This window comes from Ursus arctos, unplaced genomic scaffold (assembly GCF_023065955.2).
Source record: "Ursus arctos isolate Adak ecotype North America unplaced genomic scaffold, UrsArc2.0 scaffold_5, whole genome shotgun sequence".
Lineage (NCBI taxonomy): Eukaryota > Metazoa > Chordata > Mammalia > Carnivora > Ursidae > Ursus > Ursus arctos.
Genome location: NW_026623067.1, coordinates 17,104,084 through 17,125,833, shown reverse-complemented (window position 1 = coordinate 17,125,833; position 21,750 = coordinate 17,104,084). Strand labels below are relative to the sequence as shown.

Here is a 21,750-nt window from a genome sequence, read left to right as displayed (position 1 = left end):
ACTTGCCTTTCTTCTGTGCCCCACAATTTCATTCACATTCACTTTGCGTCGTTCACAAAGCCTGCTGAGTGCCTTGCATAGCATGGAAACGCGTTTCCCCAACCAACAGGCTCTTTTCCAGTGCACGCCTCGAGTTGGTTTTAACAGCCTGATTAGAACCGTCTAAATTACTGCTTTAGGAGCCATTCATGATACGTCCGGTCTCTGCACCGAATATATTATTTTAAAGGAGATGTTTGCTTTTAAAATCGAAGAGGGGTCCCCTGGCCTTCCATCGTCTCCCTAGTCTTGCTCGAGCCCCGAGTGTCCTTTGTGAAAATGTATTTGCATCACAGTACATTTACATTTTTTTCAAGAAACACTTCCACTTTTTTTTTTTTTTTTTTCTTTCCCACCTAGCCCGGAGCGTGTTATGGGTACTTGAGATCAACGACACGGTAGCTCTCCAGCCAGGGGGTGGACTCCCTAGTCAACCTTGGCAAGCAAGTCCCAATTTCTCAGCTCTATTTCGGGGGGAGGGTCCCCTGCCTTCCCGCTCCTCAGCGGCCCCTCCCCCAGCCTTCCCCTGACCCCCTCGGGTCCACCTCCTCGCGTGGCGACCCGCGGCGGCGGAGAGGAGACTCGCAGGGCCGCGCGGGTGGGGAGGGGGCGCGGGCCGAGGGACCGGGATGGGCGGACACATCGCGCCGGGCTGAGGTGGGCGGGGGACGGCGTGCACCCCACCGAGAAGGCGGGCACGCGGAGCGGGGGGGCCCCCGGGAGCGCCGCGGTGCCGGGGGGACCCGGGGCGGCGCGCGTGGACCTTGTCCGCACGCTGCCGCTGCCTCCGCCACGGTCCCCCGGTCGCTCCCCCCCTCTCCCCACCCTCCGCGGGCCGTTGGTACAGTCCCGCCGACTCCGAGAGCTTAAAAAGGGCCGGGGCTGCCGAGGCCAGCCGATTCGGTTCTGATTTGTGTGCGCGGCGCATTCTCCCGCGAGCCCGGATCCGCCGCGCTGCTGGGGGGCGGGGGGGGGCGGGTGCCTCTTGATATCTTGGTGGGGGGTTCTTTAGGCTGCGGCACTCGAGCATTTGGGGTGTGTGGGGTGTGTGTGTGTGTGTGTGTGTGTGTGTGTGTGTGCGCGCGCGCGGGCGCGCAGCTGTCCAGCCAGCAGCTCCGGTCCCTCGCCCCCAGCGCCTCCGTGCTCAGCTCCCGCACCGCAGCCCAGCGGAGAGCCGCGCGCGCCGCCAGCTCCGCGAGGGATGGAGCAGACCGAGGTGCTAAAGCCGCGGACCCTGGCGGATCTGATCCGCATCCTGCGCCAGCTCTTCGCCGGCGAGGAGGTCAACGTGGAGGAGGTGCAGGCCGTCATGGAAGCGTACGAGAGCGACCCCGCCGAGTGGGCAGCGTACGCCAAGTTCGACCAGTACAGGTGAGCGCGCCCTGGCCCGGGCCGCGGGAGCTCGGGCGCAGGTCTCCAAAGCCCCGCCGCCGGGGCTCCGGATCCGGGGAGGAGGGGGCCTCCCTGCGCCCGCCGCTCGCCAGCATTCCCTGCACCCGCCGCGCTGCGCCTTCTCGCCCTCGAGCCGCGGGGCTGGCGCTCGGCGCTTTGGCCCCAACGTGGATCATCCCGGCCTGGCCGGAGACTGCGGAAGGCTCCTGGTGCGGAGGCCACCGTACGGCCGCAAAGTGTTTTGTCCTCTTCTGGCCGGTCCACCCGGACGCATCCGAACCTCCGCTCCTTCTCTCGGCCTCGGGAGCTCTGCTCTTTCCTCGGGCGCGGCGGCGCGGGGAGACCCCCGGTGGCCCCACGCGCCCAGGCTCTGCCCGGCCTGCCGCCCCTGGGGGACAGGCTGGCCGGCTGGGTGGAGCGTGCTCCGCGGAGAGGACTCCATCAGCCATCCCAAGAAAGGGGTGGCGGTGGAGGACACAGTCCCCCGAGCCAGTTCCCCATCAGTCGGCCGCCCGCAGCCGGGTACCTGCCAACAGGCATTTTCGCCAAGATAAACTAGCGTCGTGGGGTTGTCAGCTGGGGTCCTGCAGCTCATGCTGCCCCTCCCAAACCAATTTAACTTGCCGGACTGCGGCTTTATTTCAACCCACTGTCAGGGTTGTGAATTAAAGGACTGCTTCCCTTTCAGCCCCCAAGCAATATGCTTTCTAGTCTCCTTAGTTCTGAGGCTCTGGAATGTAAATTGAGGACCGCTGCTTGCCAGATGTGCTGGAGTGAGATGGTTCTTGGCAGCTCTGGCTTGGTGATATAAGTAAAAATGAATCTACCAGTCCTCTAGCACCAGAAGTAAAACTTGATCCCCCCTGAAGGGTAAGGGTTTCTATTCCCAGGGGCTGCTATTGATTCAGTCTTTATGGTTGGTTGGGCTGAGGGTAGGCGGAGGAAAAAACTTGAAAGGTAAGAATACACAGAGATTATTTTCCTTGGGAGCAGTTCTTTTTAGTCACCTTACCTAAACATAGGTAGTGTGTTTGTGGGCAAGGGCTGTTTCCTCTGTATTTTAGGATTTGAAATAAAGCGAAGCCTGCTTAAGATCCCATTTTCCACTTGCAAGTGGCTCCAGGAAATTCCTTTGGTTCGAATCCTTCTGTGGCTGCCAAAAAAGCTAGCAAAGTCCACTTGTTAATTTTGCGGCTAGCTCCAAGCGAGGGCTTCTCCTGGGCCAGGTACACTTCCCGTCACTTTACTGGTGTATTAACTCATTTTCCCCATGATGGCTCTGTGAGATAGGTACAGTTCTTAGCCCTGTTTTACAGATGAGGAACGGTAGGCAATAAAAAGGTTGGATTATCTGCACCGGGTCATACTTCTATCAGGTAGCAGCTCTGGGATTCAAATTAGCATCTTTGTTCAGGAGCCCTCGCTCTAAACAACCACTAACCTTCCAGCAGGCGCGTAGTGCCATGATGGTTTGCTGTCAGCCTAGATACATCACTGACCAAGTGAAATTCACCCACCACCATAGGCTGTAGGGGCTCTTCATCTTTAGAACAATGGCATTTCCAGGGGCTTTGAATTCCTGTTGCCGGACAAGCTCTGAACCACTTGAAATGCAGGCATTCGTGTTGGTCTCTTGCGCAGGTATCCAGAGGTGCAACTGATGAAGATGATGATGCAATCCAGGGTGGGCAGTTGGGGGAGTGTGGAGGGAGAGGTGTAGGAGAGCGCAGATCATTTCCATAGTATTTTTTTGCATGGACTAGGTGTCCCAGCACTGCAAAGGATTCTGATCTCTGACCTTGGGAAAGCCAGTGCTAGGTTCTAGTGTAAGCCTCAGTCAGTTCTCTGGAAATAGCCCCCGGGGGGTGGGGGGCAAGACTGGTAGAGGGAGAACGAGTATCCTGACACCAAAGCGGAGTTTATTGGGAATTAAAGGCAGTGTGCACAGCCCTTTGCTAGGTCAGAAGGGGCCACCAAGGAGGGATGACTGACATCCAAAAAGCACTCACTCATCAGCTCTCTCCTGTGATCCTGGTCTCCCAGCACCTGGCCTCCTGTCTGGGGAGGAAAAGGAAGGAACGGGCATTGAGGACACAAAGGAACAGATGGCCATGTGATCAAACACTCCCCCAACTATGGGATCAAGATTCCTTGTCTTAAAAAATCGAAGTGAATGTCATAATTAGCAAACTTTGCTAATTAGATGGTGTAGATGGTACCTCTTTGGCCAAGAGAAACTTTGAAAGTGGGTTTCTTTTTTCCTGATGGTGTGCTTGTGGTTGTTTCGATTTGGGGTTTTCTGTGGCCAATTACTGGTTTCTCCTGGAAAAGGTTTAGAGTGTTATTTACTTCTCTATGGAGTTTCCTTTGTTGTATACTTAAGTCAATCCCCACCCTATTTGCGGAGGACTTTTCATTCTGAGTGCTTTCGAATGTGGCCTGTGTCCGGACTATAGCAAAAACTAAGGGAATTCTACAGCTATTTAATGAAACCTTGTTTCTTAAGTTCTGGTTTAGCTACAGGGAGGGGAAAAAAAAAACAATAGCAACATTCTTGCCTAGAGCAGTAATGCACTTTGTAAATACCTCTGTAAGAAACTTAACTCTTTTATCAGTTTGAGGCTGTCAGGAGGAGAATCTAGGAATTTGCTTTTTTTTTTTTACCTGTTACCTTTTCTGTGCCATTAATTAGAGCAGTTATAAACGTGGTGATACAAAATACAAAAATGTCCAAAACGAACTGTGAAAAATGACTTGTTTTCATTTGTGCTGGGTTTTTCTAATTAGAGAACCGCATTTAAAGTTGAGAGGTAGAAATGTTAACATTTGCAAATGAGCCCTACTTTCTGACATACTTCTTTTTCCCACTGCATATTTCATCAACCAGATTCACACTTCTGAATACCTTCCTTTCAGGTATACTCGAAATCTCGTGGATGAAGGAAATGGAAAATTCAATCTAATGATTCTATGTTGGGGTGAAGGACATGGCAGGTAATACAGTTACTCATTTGCAGCTGCTTAGTGGGTGATCTATTCCAGCCTAAGAAAAGGACAGTGCCAGAATGGCCACAGGTCTTGGGAGAATTAGCAAATCTCATGGTGCAGTTACTTGTTCAAAGTGTCCCAACAAAAATTCTCATGGGAATTAGCATAAGGGGTTTAGGCATACACCGTGTACATCAAAACCAGGCCCCCAAATGGGTAGTAAATTAGAGGGAGTAAGTAACCAGTTTCACTTAATCTCTGTGTGTGTGTGTCTTCTGTGGAGTTAAACATGTATGGAATTTTGCTAAAACTTGACCTTTGTGGTGCTTTGAATTCTGTAAACAATTGCAGGACCAAAGACCGGTGTGCACATTTGGACCTAGAAAAGCAGTTCACAAATTCAGAAAATCTCTTGCTACTTCAAGTCAATCGTTTACTGTCTTTGGCGTTTTTAATTTTCTTTTTCGTTTTTTATGTAGAGGGCAAGGCAGCATACACTAATACCAGTTCTTTGAAAGTTGGTTCCTCAATTTGTCCTTAGTTTATACACTTGTGAGTATTGGTATCTCTGTAAACAGATCCTTCTTGGGCTTTTGAGGATGGGAAAAACAATACTTGCAGACCTGTTTTTGATGGGAGGAAGGAGACCTGAATTTATGAGATTTGGGGGGAGTTAGGTCTATAGAGGACTTTATTCGCTCATACGGAATGGCATTGTTTCCATTCATTCTCTCAATATTTTTTGGAAGTGGATTATGTCGAGAGTAGGACTAGGCTCTGTGGATTTAGGAAAGGAGTCCTTATGGTTTTATGCATTCAACACAGAAGATAAATGCCAATAACATATATGCAGGTTCATACCTTTTATTACTGTAAGGTTAACATGAATAAATATTTTCAGCAAATCCAGTGTACGTACTTTCTCCTTCCATTGTTGGGAGTTAATCACAGGTGGGGTACTCTAAATCTATAAAATATAACATGATTGCAGTAAAACTTCTGGGTGTTAGCACACATACACATACCTTTTGTCCCCCAATGCAGGAGAAAAGAGAAAAGGCCCCAGGGGCAAAACAAAACAAAACACTGTATGTTAAGTGATCTTACAAGTGTGATGCAATTATGAGATGATTATCTTTAGCCTTTCTCAAATTTCTCTGAGGTTTTATAATCGAGTTGTACCCCAGCTTAATTGAGTTCTTAAAAGCGATGTCTTGCAGAAGATAAAAGGTTGCTGGTTTTGTGTTTCTGTTATCAAAGTAGTATTACAACCCGATTTTTAAAAACGAACTGTTCTGTACGTCGGTTATGCATCAGGATTGCAGCCCATACATGCCCTGATAGGGAAGACGGTGTATGTTATACGTTGCCCTGAATGCTGTTAATTAGGACATGTACGAAGCCAGGCGAAAGGGCTTGTGACCCGCCCTCTCGGCGGTAGGTAGCCGTAGTAAGCTCTGGCCAGGGTATCCCTGCAGCCCTGGCTTTGGACCATCCGCTGAGCTCCGTTGTCTTTCTCTGTCTGTGTAGCAGTATCCATGATCACACCGACTCCCACTGCTTTCTGAAAATGCTGCAAGGAAATCTAAAGGAGACCTTATTTGCCTGGCCTGACAAAAAGTCCAACGAGATGATCAAGAAGTCTGAAAGAACCTTGAGAGAAAACCAGTGTGCCTATATCAATGGTAACATTGAATACCTTCTTCTAAGGGCAAGTGGGAAAACCCTTCTGAAATACCACTTACTTGCCCATGTCCAGCAGAATTCGGTTCATGGAGTCATGGTTTCAGATACTTGGAAAATGAGCGAAAAGCAGTTGGTTTTGTTTTTGTGAAGCTTTGCATCTGAATTAGAATCACTTGTTCAAGGGACATGCACGTAGGTTGGCACCCACTGAAAAGTCCTTTCCTGCCAAGTCTGAGGACAGTTAGCATTGAATATGAATTTACAAAAGTAGATTCTTTTGTTTTATTTTTTTTTTTGAAGATCTTATTTTTGAGTCATCTCTATACCCAACATGGGCCTCGAACCCACAACCCTGAGGTCAAGAGTTGCACGCTCTCCCGACTGAGCCAGCCAGGCACCCCAAAAGTAGATTCTTTTAATAAGGGAGCGAGGCCAAGATGGAAATATTAGTCTTTGTGTTAGAAAATGTAAGGAAATGTTCTGGAAATGATTAAGAATGCTAGCTAGTCCCTGTTTTTAAAAAATGCATACAGCATACCTAGAAGCGTGTTCTCAAGGGAATCTTTACAGAGCACATTATCTTGTAATGATTTATAGCTCTCCTACCACGAATTCATTCTTTCTCCTAAATGTGATCTGGGAGAGCCAGATGCTTTTCAGAAGAGCCTGTGATTAACATCTGTATTTCTAAAGGGAATGGTAACTTTCCAAAAAGCCTGTTAAAAACAACGGGAGATCATTTTTGATTCCCATTTCTAGATGAGATTGCCAACATATAGGAACAATAAATACGTCATCTGAGGTCACTCAGCTTCTAAGTGCCAGTCAGGACGTGAACTGAAGCCATTGAATTCCAAAGCCCGTACTCTTAATTGGGATGCCATCCCATTGCGGTAAAATAAAATATTAGATTTTTTTTCTGGCCATGCAACCTTTTTTTTGTCTCTTAAAGTCCCATATTAGTTTTGATACTTGGCCTAAATTTGTTCATTAGTTTAAGATTGCAGGCCACTTCAAAAGTCAGTGTGGGAAGTTTTCAACCCCACTCACAAAACACAAAGGGGTCCATTTCTTACATGGCCTGAAGCTTTTATCTGAGGATTGCACACCAAATTACCTAGAACAATTTCGTGTCACTCACAGTAAGGCCCAAAAGCCTTTCAGAATAATTGCTTTCAGCTAGAGTCCCAGAGTCTTTATGAAACTATGTTAGATCTTAAAGAATAGGTAAGCTTTTTTCAAGGGTCTTCAGTCCAAAACCTGTAGGAGCCAGTACAGGCCAGGAATAAGGCCGCATGTACCGGTGTGAAAGGCCACACTCTCTAAGGGGGGCAGTGATGGCCACTCAGTTCCAACCACATGGTTCGAATTTCTTTTCCACCGAAGTGGGAAATTTCTGATTTTTCTGGGAAATTTTGCCATTCGGTAAAATATTAGGGGGGATAAGCTAAATATTTCTGTAGACTAATTGCCCATAAGATCGAAAGCCTCAAAAGGTCAACCTTTGATTTTTACAGATGCAGGAGGAGTGCAGATGGGTACTGACGGTAGGAAGGATGTTTTGAGTACAGGGAAGAGCGTGAGGGAAGGGAGGGCACAATCTTTGCAAAGAACAAAAAGTTCTGGAATGATCTCACTAGAAAGAAGCAAGCATGGGCTTGGACAGGAGTAGTAAGAGAATAGAATGAGATCAGGGCCTGGGCCTCCAAAACCAGCTGAAAGTAAGAACTTGCTTTGGTCTGTAGAATTTTATTGGGAGTATCTTGATGGATTCCATAGCAGTGTGTAACATAGGGTAGCATAGGGTCAAGAAAAAAAATTGGGACAAGGAGACCAAATTACTTAACGTAAAGGCAAATGGTAGACATGTCTAGATCAAACTGGCATCCATAAGATCACCAAGAAAGGTCCCAAGGTTATTGTGAGATAAGGTACACCATGGGGAAGAAGGAAAGGAGGCGTGGATGGATGGGTGGGTGGATGGGTGGGTGGGTGGGTGGGTGGATGGGTGGATGGGTGGATGCTGGGATTATTAACAGCAGATACCAGACAAGGGGCTTCTCTAAAGGATGGTGACTAGGTTTTGTAGGGTCTGGGTCTGCAGGATTGTGCAACATGCATTGGGTAGTGTATGTGCTTGCAACCGGAGAAACAAATACTTTGTATAAAAGGGCGGTCATCTCTTAAGAATGTGGAACTTAGGTTCAAAATTGTGCTTAAGCCAGTCTGTTCTGGGCAGTAAGCTATAGAACAGAGTCTGCCTGTCCGAGAATTAGGTCCCATTTTGGGAAATGAGGAAAACGGCTAAAGATCCCAGAAGTTGTGAGTTGTTGGAAGATGATCTAACTTTAGCTGGGATAAAAACCTCAGTCTTCGCCTTCTAGGCTTTGCTGTTGTCTTACGCGAGCTGTGGGAGCTAGATCATAAAGCATAAATCATAATTTGGCGCCTACCTTAATTATACAAACACGGAATTCCTTCCTTGATGATTCCGCAAACTCTCCTAACTAGAAATTTTTTCTCAACATATTTTTGAGTATTTTGTCTTTCCTCCCTCCCTCCCCTCCCCTCCCTCCCCTCCCTCCCTTCTCCTCCCTTCCCCTCCCTTCCCTCCTTCCTCTCCCCCAGGGCCAGTTCCACTTACTTCAGTGGGAGCTGGTCATCTCTCAGCCAGGGCTCAGCTGCCATCCTGGATCCCCTCGCATCATGCAGGCTTTCCCATTGCTGATCCCCTTTTTTCCTGATCTCGTCTACTTCCTTCTTGGTTCATGCTCTTATTTGGGTGGAAGATATCTCCAATGGCTTTATGAGAAAGGGTTCATGGAGAGTAAGTTTTTGAGACCTCATATATCTAAAAATCTCTATTTTACCCTTGCAACATGATTGATAAGTTAGCTGGATATGGAATTAGAATCTTCTCTCAGAACCATGAAAGTAATCCCTTGACTTTTCATTTCCAGTCTTCTTTTTTTTGAAAGCCTGGTGCCATTCTGATTCTTGAATCTTCCTATGAAATTATTTTTTTCTCTTTAGAAACTTTGGAATGTTCTCTTTTGGTATATTTTCCTGTCGCCAGTATTACAGTCCTGTACCTTGATTCATGACTCTCATTCATTGTGTTGGGTGGTCTGTGGGTTCTTTTATTCTGGAAATCTGCATCCTTCTATTCAAGAAAATATTCTCAAGTTATTTCTTTGGGGTTTTGTTTGGTTTTGGTGTTTTGGTTCTGTTTCTGAATCTCTTATTGTTTAGATAGGAAACCTGAACTAGTCGTCTGATTTTTTTTTTCTTTCCTATTTTCTATTTTTGTCTCTTTGTTCTTTGAGTCTTTCCCAGCTTCCTCAGCTTTTCTTCCAGCCTTTCTATTCGGGTTTTTGTTTCAAGTATTTCTTTTTGTTTCTGAAAGCTCTTTTTGTTCTCCAGTCCTTTCTGTGGTATTTTCTCTGCCCTCTCTGAGGATTTTAATAATAAAGTTTTTTTTTTTTTTTGAAGTCTTCTCCTGAGCAGTGTCTGTTTCAAGGGTCTGCATTTTGGGGGGGTTGCTCTGACCCCTGTCTTTACTACTGGAGGCCTTGCTCAGTTGTCTGGTGGCCTTGGCTGGATGCTAATATTTGAAAACTGGGAACAAAACAAAAGAGTAAACTGGTCGCTCTGAACACATGGGTGGTGTGTGTCAACTAGACTTCCCTCTGAGATAATCTGGCAGACCTTTCTCCTGAGGAACAACCAGTGGCGATATCTTGAAGAGCTTTGTTCTAGAACTGATCAGATTCCCTGAGAAGGTGCTTCTCATCTCCTGTCTGGGGGCGGAGGGGACAGAATCCTGTCTGGCAGCATTCTGGCTGCTAGGTGGGGAAGAAAGCAGGGATCTTACCATTCAGTAAGTAAATGATCACCTGGTAACATCACCCATTTTTCACCTGGTATCCGCCGATCCTGAGTTCATGTATTAGACTTTCTAGAGTATGGATCTCAGACTTGTTCTCAGGGGAATGAGGGAAAGAAGTGGTAAAAGGGATTTGAGCCTCTACTTAAATAGGCTTTCAACCGGTTCTTGGATTCTTCACCCCATCTTCACTCTCATTTCCAGAAGCCCCTGTGTTGCTAATCCCTGAGCTATTGATACACAGATACAGATATGATCTCGAGATAGAAGTCAGGTTAATTTTGGACACTCCGCATGGGTAGCCAAGGATTTAGCTTTCTGTCCTTGACAAAGCGACTCATCTGCTTTCAATCTCTTCAAACTTTTATTGATGTTTTCTGTTTTCCCATTGGGTTTTTTGTTTGTTTGTTTTTATTTTTTGTTTTGTTTTGTTTTGCTTTTTGGTCTTCGTGGGTTGATGCCTTTTTTAAATTGTTCTAATATACTTGCAGGGGGGTTTCAGGAAAGAGTAGAGGACACATTGCTTACAGTCTGTAACTGGAAAGTCCCTTCGAAGTAACTGCTGTCTGTGTCAGATTGATTTATGGACTCAGTCATAACTGACACCTGTCAGTCATCTAAGCTCCTTGATCTGCTTCTTCTCGGTATTGTATAGATTCCATTGGCTTACATCGAGTAGAGAACATCAGCCACACGGAGCCTGCTGTGAGCCTTCACTTGTACAGCCCACCGTTTGATACGTGCCATGCCTTTGATCAAAGAACAGGACATAAAAACAAAGTCACCATGACATTCCATAGCAAATTTGGAATCAGGACTCCATTTGTAAGTAGAAGTTCTCTCTCCTAGGATTAAGCGCTTTGGGCGTTGGCAGCATGACACTGCACACATTGTTTGTTGGTTGGTTTTTGTCCCAGATAGTATTAGAATGCCTCGTGGTAAGTATTCTTGACATGAAGAATGAGAAGAACCTTAACGTGGGGGAGGGGATCTTTTATATACTGATTCTTTTCTTCAGCTTGGGGAGAGGATATTTTCAAATTATGTATTTTTAAAAATGTAAATTAGATGCAAAGAATGATGCATGGAGAAACTTAAAAATGTATGCTCATTCCTCAAGAAAATGTTTCTTCCTTTCTTAGAGAAATAATAAAAACTGTATTATTTGATGTTACCTTCTGCTATGACTAAATGATCACAGACTGGCCTATGAACTAGGACAACACAAATCTCTCGCATAGTTAGTTAACCTTCCCAAAGTCAAGGCCCTATTCTGATGATATAAATACACTCACCTGTTTTGGTTGCTAAGTTGCTTTTTCTTGGAGTAGTGATACTGGTTAGACCACAAATCAGTGAGAGTAGACCCCGGTAACGGTAACGTATTCCCCCTCAAGGAATAAGTGTTTCCTCCTGAAAATAATCAGGCCGCCAACAGTGATCAAGTATGGTCCATCTTCTCCCGCTGCTGAAATACATTGGCCATTCAGGGGAACGGCCTCTAATTCATAACGAGAATGTCCAGAAATAGACAATGCCTGAAAACTGATACTGGAAACAAGATATCCTCATGAATCTTAAGAAAGTACCGCCACAGAGGGAAGCGAGGGCAGAATTTTCTCAGGTGATTGCCTGGCCTCATCGTCTGCATTCCGATCCCCAAGAGATAGTCTTATCACAGGAACAAAACAACAGGGCTCCCCTGCCAAAGCCAAGTTTTCATACACTGCTAGGAAAGCAAGGACTCCTTAGGAACCGGCTGAAAGTTCTCGCGTAAAGATTCTCACACAACTTTCTTTGTCTCTTACAGACAGCTTCAGGATCCCTGGAGAACAACTAAGAAGCACCAAATCCTCTAAGGTTTTAGCTCAAGGTCTGCTAAAAGTTTTGCCCTGGACCGCGATGTCTCCACCAGCTGCTGTCCAGTAATACACTTTATGAAGCCAATACTTAGGTCTCCTGCAAGGCACATGCTAATTGTCAAGCATTGAGCAAGAGATAGTGCCCCAAGCTACTGCAGAAGAAAAATCTCACTAAAGGAAAAATGGGCTCATAATTTTAAAGGCCAATTCAAGTGCTCTGAATTCAGTAGAACCATACAGGGTGGGAGGGAATGTCAATGAAGGTTTTTATAGCTTTTGGAAACCCTTTGGTCGGTGAATTGTAATTAGCAATAAATAAAAAGAAGAAACCACAGACATCAGATGCTTGCCTTGTTACTTGGAGGACTAAACGTAGGTGTCTTTCGTATCCTTTGTATGTTCTTAATATTTGCAGAGAATTTTTTGGATCTATGGATTTTATTTTTGCAGTCTTACTTGACAAATTCCTGTCCAATAAGTAGCAGGATATTGTAGACAGAGAAACTCAAGGCACTTTGCCGTTTGGTAATGAAAGGGAGGGCAGAAGATTTTAAGAAAAGTACCTGTACCCCTAAACCCAGGCCAAACCAAAAACATAAACTCATGTCTAATGGGTCCAGTGGTCCTAGTCAAAGACTTTGTACTGCCACTAAAATTGCCAAATAATTTTAATAAAACTGGATTTGAATACGAGTCAAAGTTGTCTTTCTGTTTAACGCGATCAGAATTTCATAAAATTCGTACTTACTTAGATTTCGATGGAGCACCAAAAGCACTGCAAAAGATGCTTTTATGGGGGCACCTGGGTGGCGCAGTCGTTAAGCGTCTGCCTTTGGCTCAGGGCGTGATCCCAGAGCTCTGGGATCGAGCCCCACGTTAGGCTCCTCTGCTGAGAGCCTGCTTCTTCCTCTCTCACTCCCCCTCTCTCACTCCCCCTGCTTCTTCCTCTCTCACTCCCCCTGCTTCTTCCTCTCTCACTCCCCCTGTTCCCTCTCTCCCTGGCTGTCTCTCTCTGTCAAATAAATAAATAAAATATTTTTTTAAAAAAAAAAGATGCTTTTATGAGGTAAGGTGCTGAGAGAGCCAGAAAGATGCATTCAAGGCAGCTTACCTTTTTCTGCTTCACGTATGTTCACTATATGGCCAGAGATGCCAAGTCAAGGGCCTCTGGGCCCCCGTGTGGTTGACCAACATAAGCAGTTTTGCCTGGAAATTATGTGTGGGTCTGTATTTCAATGGGAATTGGTTCCCAGCAACTAAAAACAGGAGATTCAGGATACCTGGGTGACTCAGTCGGTTAAGTGTCTGCCTTCGGCTCAGGTTATGATCCCGGGGTCCTGGGATCGAGTCCCGCATGGGGCTCCTTACTCAGCAGGGAGCCTGCTTCTTCCTCTGCCTGCCACTCCCCCTGCTTGTGTACTCTCTACCCCACTCTGCCTCTCTGACAAAAACAGATTTCATAGAACGTGATTTCTAGCTGCTTGAAAATTTGAAGTCCCTGCACTGCATTTTCATTGATGTCAGTGAGCGGGGCTCAGATCTGCCCCTTCGATGAGGCCACCGTTCCAGTCTGGCCCAGCGTCCAGCTTGCTGGTTGCCCTGTGGATGTTACCTGCAAAGATCACATGGTTATTTGAGTTTGCTGCTCCTACTTCAGGCAGTCATATTAGGAATACCTGTCATGGGGCGCTTGGGTGGCACAGCGGTTAAGCGTCTGCCTTCGACTCAGGGCGTGATCCCTGCGTTATGGGATCGAGCCCCACATCAGGCTCCTCCGCTATGAGCCTGCTTCTTCCTCTCCCACTCCTCCTGCCTGTGTTCCCTCTCTCGCTGACTGTCTCTATCTCTGTCAAATAAATAAAATCTTAAAAAAAAAAAAAAGGAATACCTGTCATAGTCTTGGAATTGATTATCTCCAGAAACTTACTCAGAAAGTAAAGTCCTTTGAAGACGGTTCTAGGTAGGTCATTGCATTGTTGTTGACACCATCTTGTAGAAATATTTATGTCTTGACATCTTTGTTTCCCTCTCATCTTTGAGTAGGATGTTAACCATTTACTGAGTGCTGACTACATAGTAGGCATCGTTAACAAGTTGTCTAGAGGTACTAACTTCTGGAAAATTTCCTCATGAATTCAGTCATGTGTTGATTTTCTGCTACTCTAATACCTTTTACCACAGACTTAGTGGCTTAAAGCAACACGAATTTATTTTCCTAGAGATCCGTGGGTCAGAAGTCTGTTTCACAACATTAAAATCAAGATGTCCTCAGGTCTGCGTTTCCTTTCTGTTGAGTTCTGTGTCGGATCTGTTTTATTGGGTGTTTTTCCCCAGCTTCTAGAGACTGCCAGCATTCCCGGCTTGGGATCCCCTTGTCCATTTTCAAGCCAGCAATGGCAGGCTGAGTCCTGTATGTCTGCACTCTGAGCTGTTCGTTACTTCTCTTTGCTCCTTGGAAGGACTCAAGCAACTAGATATCACCTGTAGTCTCTACACTATACCCTTCCATCTGGAAAGTCTCTTGGCATGTGAGATAATAATCTGTAGGTTCTGGGGGTCAGGATAAGGATATCTGTGGGGGTCATTCTACCACAGTCTACCCTCTTGCTCCCAGAGAGCAGGGTCCGTCCCCTGTGCAGAGTAGATTGACCCCATCCCAGGGTCCCCAAAGTCTCCATCACAGTGTCAAGTGACACTCCAAAATTTTGCCCAAATCGCAACTCAAAAGTCCCAAAGCTCATCATTTAAGTTAAATATGGGTAAGGCTCTATTATAATCCATCGGAGACACCATTGTTCCCCATATTTAGAACTGTTAAAGCATGGTTTAGAAACTTGCCAAATTTATCTGGCCAAGATATGAACCTAGCATTTGACCCCAAGCAACTTCCTTTAGAACTCATTCTCTTTATACTTAGGCCTTTCAGGCTAAGAGCAATCTGGGCCACAACCAATTTTTGTGTTTCCTACTGTATTAAAAGAAGAAAAGATGGTAAATGTTACATATATATACATATATATATATATATATATATGTATATATATATATATATATATATGGTATAAGTGTTTAATAGATAGTACTTTTAACACACAGTGTGTGGCAAATAATGGCCAAATCTAAATTTGAGGATCCTTATGAATCAGACTCAGCCAAAAAGTCCACTGTGGCATCTGCGGCCAACCTGGGCGTCCTGCCCACCCTGCTTTCTGACATCGGCCGTGTTGTCTATCTCCCACGACCGTTCAGGAAGGAGCAGACATGCTTCTCCTCCAGGTGCCCCAAGTTCTCTTGGCTTGATGAGGTATTTGCACAGATGGCGAGGCAGTGAAGCCATCAAGGGCCCAAATGGATTTTGTAGGAAGAGAAGGAGCATGGAGGGCTGGAATTGTGCTGGTTGCTGAAAGATGAATGGGGTATTAGGAGGTAAGGACTTGAGTGTAGAAGAGGAGGAGGAAGGAGCCCTGTGATAGGAGTCCGTGAAAGTCAGGGCTGGCTGTCGGGCCTGCGGACCACCTCAGCACTCAGGACCTCCCATCTCACCTGCAGCTTGAGCTGCTGGACGGCCTGTCCCCTCTGCCCGGCGTGCCCTCGTCCTCGCTCTTTCCATGGCTGCCTCTTCTTGGCCTTCGGGAGTCAGCTCAAGTGTTACCTCCCCAGAAAGGAATTCCCCAACCACCTTATAGAAAAGCAACACCCCCGGCCAGTCTGTATCCGATTTCATGGGAGCATTTAGGAGTATCTAAAAAGGGTCCTTTCTCTTTTCACTCTGTAATTGTCTAAATCTTACCAATAAGATGGCGGAGACATTGTTTCATTCACAGCCTTATCCTGAGCAGATCAGACCTGAACAGAGCGGGTACTCAGTACCTATTTATGAAGTGAATGAGAAAAGCTCTCAATCTCCTCATATGACAGTTCTGCACTAATGTACCCTGGTGCTACAGTCCTTTCCCTGTGTCACCAAATCACATGTGCCATATTATTTTATATTGAGTATGGGAATTCTGAGGATCACATTTTTAAGCCAGAGACTTCTTTCACGGGGCCCATGTCGGTGGCTTATCTTTTGGTGTGGGTTCATCGATCATGTACATAGACAAGCCAGTTGATGAAGGAAGAGCTTTTAGGTGTGTTTCCTGGGAGGGAACAGCATTCATGATCCCATTTAGCAATGGTGCTTAAGCCTTTTTTTTTCTTTTTTTTTTTTTTACTCGCCCACAGAGCTCTTTGAAAATCTCGGAATGCTCATGTTCAAGGCTAGCACACCACGAATTGGCATGCAATTTCAGAAAAGACTCCTGGACAGCCCCCCACCCCCCAAAGGTCCCTGGGAGGCCCAGTTAAAGAAACCTGTCTTATGTGAGCCGAAGCGCGGGGGCAGTCCTGGCCATTCCAGTTCATTTTTGGAGCAGGGAGGACGTTAGCAAGCTAGGCTACTAGTTAACCTTTTAAAAGTTACAAAGGGATTTCCAGGAAACACCAGAAACTGGTGCTATCTTGCCTCAGGCACGTCCCCCTATTTTACAAGTTCTGTTCTCTGTGTTTCTAATAACACGAAGGACACTTCAGACTTTCCCAAATTTACAGATCCAGTTGGTAGACGTGGCCTTTAAAAAGTGTATATGGAAAAATATATTTTTTAAAAATTTAAAAGGGGACATGGAATAGTGAAAGAAGCCAGACAGAGAAAAAACAAATATTGTATGATTCCACTGTTATGTAACGTACCTAGACTAGACCAATTCATAGAGACAGAAAGTAGACTGGAGATTCACAGGGGGAGGGGGGAAGAGAGAGGAAGAGTTAGTGTCTCATGGGTGCAGAGCTGGGGGTCATGAAAATGATTTGGGTGTAGAACGTGGTGATGGGTATACACGATTGTGAATAATGTATCTCATGTCACTAAACTGTACATTTGTGAATGGTTAAAATGATCGATATTATGTCTTTTTTTCCCATAATTCCAAATATTTCTGGATGCCCCAACCAAAGGGGATTAAGGGTATACTTATTATGAAACAGAACAGATGACCATAGGGGAAGGGGGAAAAACAGAAAAAGAGAGGGAGGCAAACCAAAAGAGACTCTTGAGTGTAGAGAACAAACTGAGGGTGATGGAGGGAGGTGGGGGGGATGGGCTAGATGGGGGATGGACATTAAGGAAGACACTAGTTATGATGAGCCCTGGGTGTCGTAGGTAAGTGATGATTCTCCTGAATTCTTCTGAAACCAGTACTACACTGTATGTCAACTAACTAGAATTTAAGTAAAAACTTGAAACAAACAAAAAAGAGTGTACTTATCATGCCAGACGGTAGAGAGGTTGTTGCTGGGGAGAGGATAATGAAGGAGTGAGTTAAAAAAAAAAAAGTTACACTTATCGTGATGAGCACTGAGCAATGTATAGAATTGTTCAATCATTGTGTTGTACACCTGAAACTATGTTTGTTAGTTACACTTGAGCTATACTGAACTGTATGTGAATTATCCTGAATTTTTTAATTTTTAAATTATTTTTATTATTATTTTTTATACTTGAATTTTTTTAAAGATGTTATTTTTAGATAATCTCTAAACCCAACTTGGGGCTCAAACTCACAACCCCAAGGTCAAGAGTCGCATGCTCTACTGACTAAGCCAGCCAGATGTCCCTCTTCTTGAATTTTTAAAAAACCATCACTTTCAAGACAGAGGACTTTATAGATAGACTCATGGGTGTTCCCCAATGAAAGCTACAATATCTTTTTTTTTTCATTCAAGATTTTATTTAAATTCAAGTTAGTTCACATATAGTGGAGTATTTGTTTCAGAGGTAGAATATAGTGATTCATCAATTGCATATAACACCCAGTGCTCATTACATCCCATGCCCTCCTTCATGCTCATCACCCAGTTACCCCATGCCCCCATCCCTCTCCCCTCCAGCAACCCTCAGTTTGTTTCCTATGGTTAAGAGTCTCTTAAGCTTTGCCTCCGTCTCTGCTTTATTTTATTTTTCCTTCCTTTCCCCTATGTTCATCAGTTTTGTTTCTTAAATTCCAGATATGGGGGCACCTGGGTGGCTCAGTCGTTAAGCGTCTGCCTTCGGCTCAGGGCGTGATCCCAGCGTTCTGGGATCGAGCCCCACATCAGGCTTCTCTGCTGGGAGCCTGCTTCTTCCTCTCCCACTCCCCCTGCTTGTGTTCCCTCTCTCGCTGGCTGTCTCTTTCTCTGTCAAGTAAATAAATAAAATCTTAAATTCCAGATATGAGTGAAATCATAGGGTATTCATCTTTCTCTGAAACCTCCAATATCTTAAAAAATAAATAAAAGTGTGTGGGGGGGGGGAATGTGTGTGTGTATATGTTGGAATAAGTGACACATGCTGTCATAGAAAACACAAACGACGTAAGAAGCATATGGTAAAGAGCATCCTTCCCATTCCTGTCCCCAGGCTCTTTCTTTCCCTCTCTAGAAGTAATCTATATTACCACTCTCTGTGTTTGCTTATTTATTTTTATTATTTATACGCAGGGTAACACTCTGATGTCCAGGCTGTGCACTTATAAGGAGAGCTTTCCATATCAGAATGCCAACAGTTTCTTCTTTCTTTCCTACTGATGGGGTCATGGTTTTCCATTGTATGAATGTACCACAGTTTAGCTCATCGTTGGTGGACTTTGACATGATTTCCAGCATCTTACAATTACAAACAATTCCAATGAATAACCACGTGCAGACTGTCATTTCACAAGTATCAGTTGACACATTTCGTTTTCACAAAACCAACAAGATAACTCAGCCTCTCCCCCAGAAATGACGTCACAGCACAAGGTCAGGTCCAGTTGTGCTGGCTGAAGAGTACCCCTCCCGTGTGGGACCTGTCACCTGATGTCACTGCCTTTTCATTTTCGTGTTTCCGCCCTGTCGATTGATCACATGCATTCCTGTGAAGCCTCCAGTGCTTTCAGAAGCTTGACACTCTCAGAGATTACTTATCACAAGTGAGAAAGCCCAGGGAAAGCCCAGGTGTTCCTGAGAAAACGAATGATGTAGTCATGGTCAATTTAGATTTCTGCTCCTGCTCTGCAGGAGACTTGATGCTTTCCTGATGTTGTTGTTTTGACACTGAGCTTTTTGGTTAGCGAAGATGGGAGAAGATGTGGTAGCTTTGGAAACATGCCTCACAGTGGCTTAATGGTTGGGGGGTGGAGGGGGGCATTTTGTTTGTTTTTCACGTAATTCACAAAAAGACATAAAGGAAACTGGGACAGACTCAGATCTACTGAATGTGGTTCTGAACACTGATTTAAGCCTTAATCAGTGCTCTGAGGGACGTCCTTACACAAGCTCAGGAAGTAATTGTTTAAAATATTTATATTTATATATCCACACACTATAGTGATATGTATAATGTTTACCCAAGAGGGCGACCAGAAAAATTCCTTGCACAGGAGTGGTCGAATATTATAGAACTAGAAATTAATGCAGTTGAGGATTGATTAGCTTCAATGTCAAGAGCCCTCCTAGGCATGCCATAGCCAAGACAAAAAGTGTCATTACAACTATAGATCACCGCAATGCACGTTTCAACAAGAGCCGTACACTTGTAAGTTTATGCAGGATTCATCTAACTGATAAATATAAAATAATGAGATCATGCCCTCATGAGGTGAAATGTACTTCAGTGAGCATTTACCCAAACAAGTCTTATTATAAACGAAACTGAGGCAGAGCAGATTCAGGTTGACCAGTTTGCCCGACAATGTCGTGCCCCTGTAGGTTCACACATGGGAACTGAGACTTGGGACTTCTGCAAGCTGATTGGTAGATGAAAACTGATCACAGTGGGCGTGTCTACGCTGTGGGAATCTGTCAATGCTGTAAATCAGGGTAGTTCTCTTCCCCCAGAGACCCTGTTAAACATTTGCAGACATACCACTGTATCTAAGGTTGTTCAGCTAATTCAAAATAAAGGCAAGTTTTGCCTGGACTGCGAAAGTATACATTTTCACCTTTTTGTTTTTATTGCGCTTTTAAATTTTTAAATCACTTTTGCAGAAATAGATACGCTATTTTCACTTCAGAGAAATCCTTTAAGGTAAGGCAGGAGTATTTTTTCCTCCCCACCCCATTTCAGAGATGAGGACATTTAGGCACAACGGAGATGAAATATTTTGCCCAAGGACACACAGCTAGGTAATGGAAAAACCAAAACAGACAGTTCTGCTCAGGACACGTTGGAACTCTGGCAAAAGAGAAAAACTATTGAGCAAGGACAGAAAATCAACAAGGTGCCTCACACAATGGTGACCCTATGACTCTCCTGTCTGGAATCTGTCAAATGGTTATGACGTCGTAGTTTAAAAAAAAAAAATACTCATGAGGTACCCTGTCTGGATGGGCCAGTGAAGGGTCTTCTTTGTCCCAAGTAGATCCAATGAGTTATTATGTTGTAGCAAAGGTTGGGACTGGGCTGTGCTTTATTCTTATTCAGGGTTATAATTTTTAGGGCTATGTTCATAGTTAGACCCTATGGCACCAAATCAGGATTCCAGGTTGTTTCCATTAAGACTCGTTCAAGTGCAAAAAAAAAATAATAAATAATAAATAAATTAATTTTAAAAAATAAATGAATAAACACATAAATAAATAAACATATAAATAAATAAGACTCGTTCAAATGCAAGTGCCTAAATGTAACCCACACTGACTTGAACAAAACAAGGTCATGTAACCGTGAAGTCCAGGAGGTGTTCAGGCAAGGGTGGATCAAGGGATCCAAACTGATTTTTAAGACTCTCTCTTGCTCTCTCTATTTTTTAACTCTCAAGTCTACCCTTGTGGCATTAATAACTCCAGGCTTACAACTTCAATTTCAATTTTGGTAGGATAAAAGGTTATTTCTTCATAGTCTCTCCATAGTAGTTAAGGGATCCAGCTACGTGGGCTCTGATTGCATCATATGCCCATCCCTGACCCATTTGCTAGGGTATGATCTCTGCCCTGGCTTGAGTCATGTGTTTGCCTCTGGAGTCAAGGCTGGAACAAGTTCCACCAAATCAAACACATTGGTGTGGGGGCTGAGGTCACCAAGGAAAATTAGAATTCTGTTATGAGAAGAAAGAATTAAGAACTGTTGCATGTTATGTTATGGCAGGCAGAAAATCAACAGATTTCCACTACATAGGAGCTCCATAGATGTGTTGAATTTATGAATGAAGGAATGAGAGAAAGATCACAGCAACTAAATCATCATCACTTTTTACCCCTGATAATACCATTTTAAACAATGCAAGACTAGTCACTTTTCTTTCTCTTCTTTTCCTGGTGAAACTTAAAATAAAACACTCCATCGCTCCAAAGACAGAGTACTTAAAGGATAGACTCATGGGTGTTTTCCAAAGAAAGCTCCAAAATCTTAAATTTATTCCATCAAGCCCATAGCAAAATTATTCCCCCAGAATTATAGCCTTGTGTAATAGGAGGCAAGTGGGCTTTTTCCCAGTGTCCCAGAATCTAGCTAAGTCTTAAGGCTGAAAACAAAAGGCATCAAGTACCCTCATATTCTAAAGACGACAGACAAAAGTCACTAAGAAGTTGGGGTCAGGCATTTCTGTTCAGACCTTATCAGGTATCGGCAGATCCTGCTGTCCTAGCAGCAACCCTATCCCATCTACTCCCCAGTCTACATAAAATAAGGCGGAGGAGTTGGGAATCTTTACATTGCCATTGTGAGTTGGTCAATGTTGGGAATGTTCATTGGGAATGTTCTTTGGCAATGTTGATTCGAAAACTAGGACTGTGTGCAGTAAGTCTGTTAGAAACACATCCCAGCTCCTGTTGTGACCGTATTTGCCCCTCACTCACCCAAAATAGAACCAAGTCTTTCATTCAAATCTTAGGCAACCCCGA

At 44.6% G+C, this 21,750-nt stretch overlaps 1 protein-coding gene across 1 annotated transcript; it reads left to right on the top strand.

Annotated features, from left to right (window-relative positions):
* The first annotated feature begins 762 nt into the window (after positions 1 to 762).
* CDO1 (cysteine dioxygenase type 1) lies at positions 763 to 12,546 on the top strand. Its single transcript, XM_026507790.3, has 5 exons — positions 763 to 1,410; positions 4,348 to 4,425; positions 5,950 to 6,104; positions 10,647 to 10,816; positions 11,802 to 12,546. The coding sequence occupies exons 1-5, from the start codon at positions 1,241 to 1,243 to the stop codon at positions 11,829 to 11,831; spliced, it is 603 nt and encodes a 200-aa protein (XP_026363575.1). The 5' UTR covers positions 763 to 1,240; the 3' UTR covers positions 11,832 to 12,546.
* Positions 12,547 to 21,750: the final 9,204 nt, after the last annotated feature.

What these genes read in the sequence shown, in the direction of transcription:
- CDO1 (XM_026507790.3), top strand. Translation starts at nt 1,241, where the DNA reads ATGGAGCAGACCGAGGTGCTAAAGCCGCGGACCCTGGCGGATCTGATC. An exon ending in GCCAAGTTCGACCAGTACAG is followed by an intron (nt 1,411 to 4,347) that starts GTGAGCGCGCCC and finishes CCTTCCTTTCAG; the next exon opens with GTATACTCGAAATCTCGTGG. An exon ending in TTGGAATCAGGACTCCATTT is followed by an intron (nt 10,817 to 11,801) that starts GTAAGTAGAAGT and finishes TGTCTCTTACAG; the next exon opens with ACAGCTTCAGGATCCCTGGA.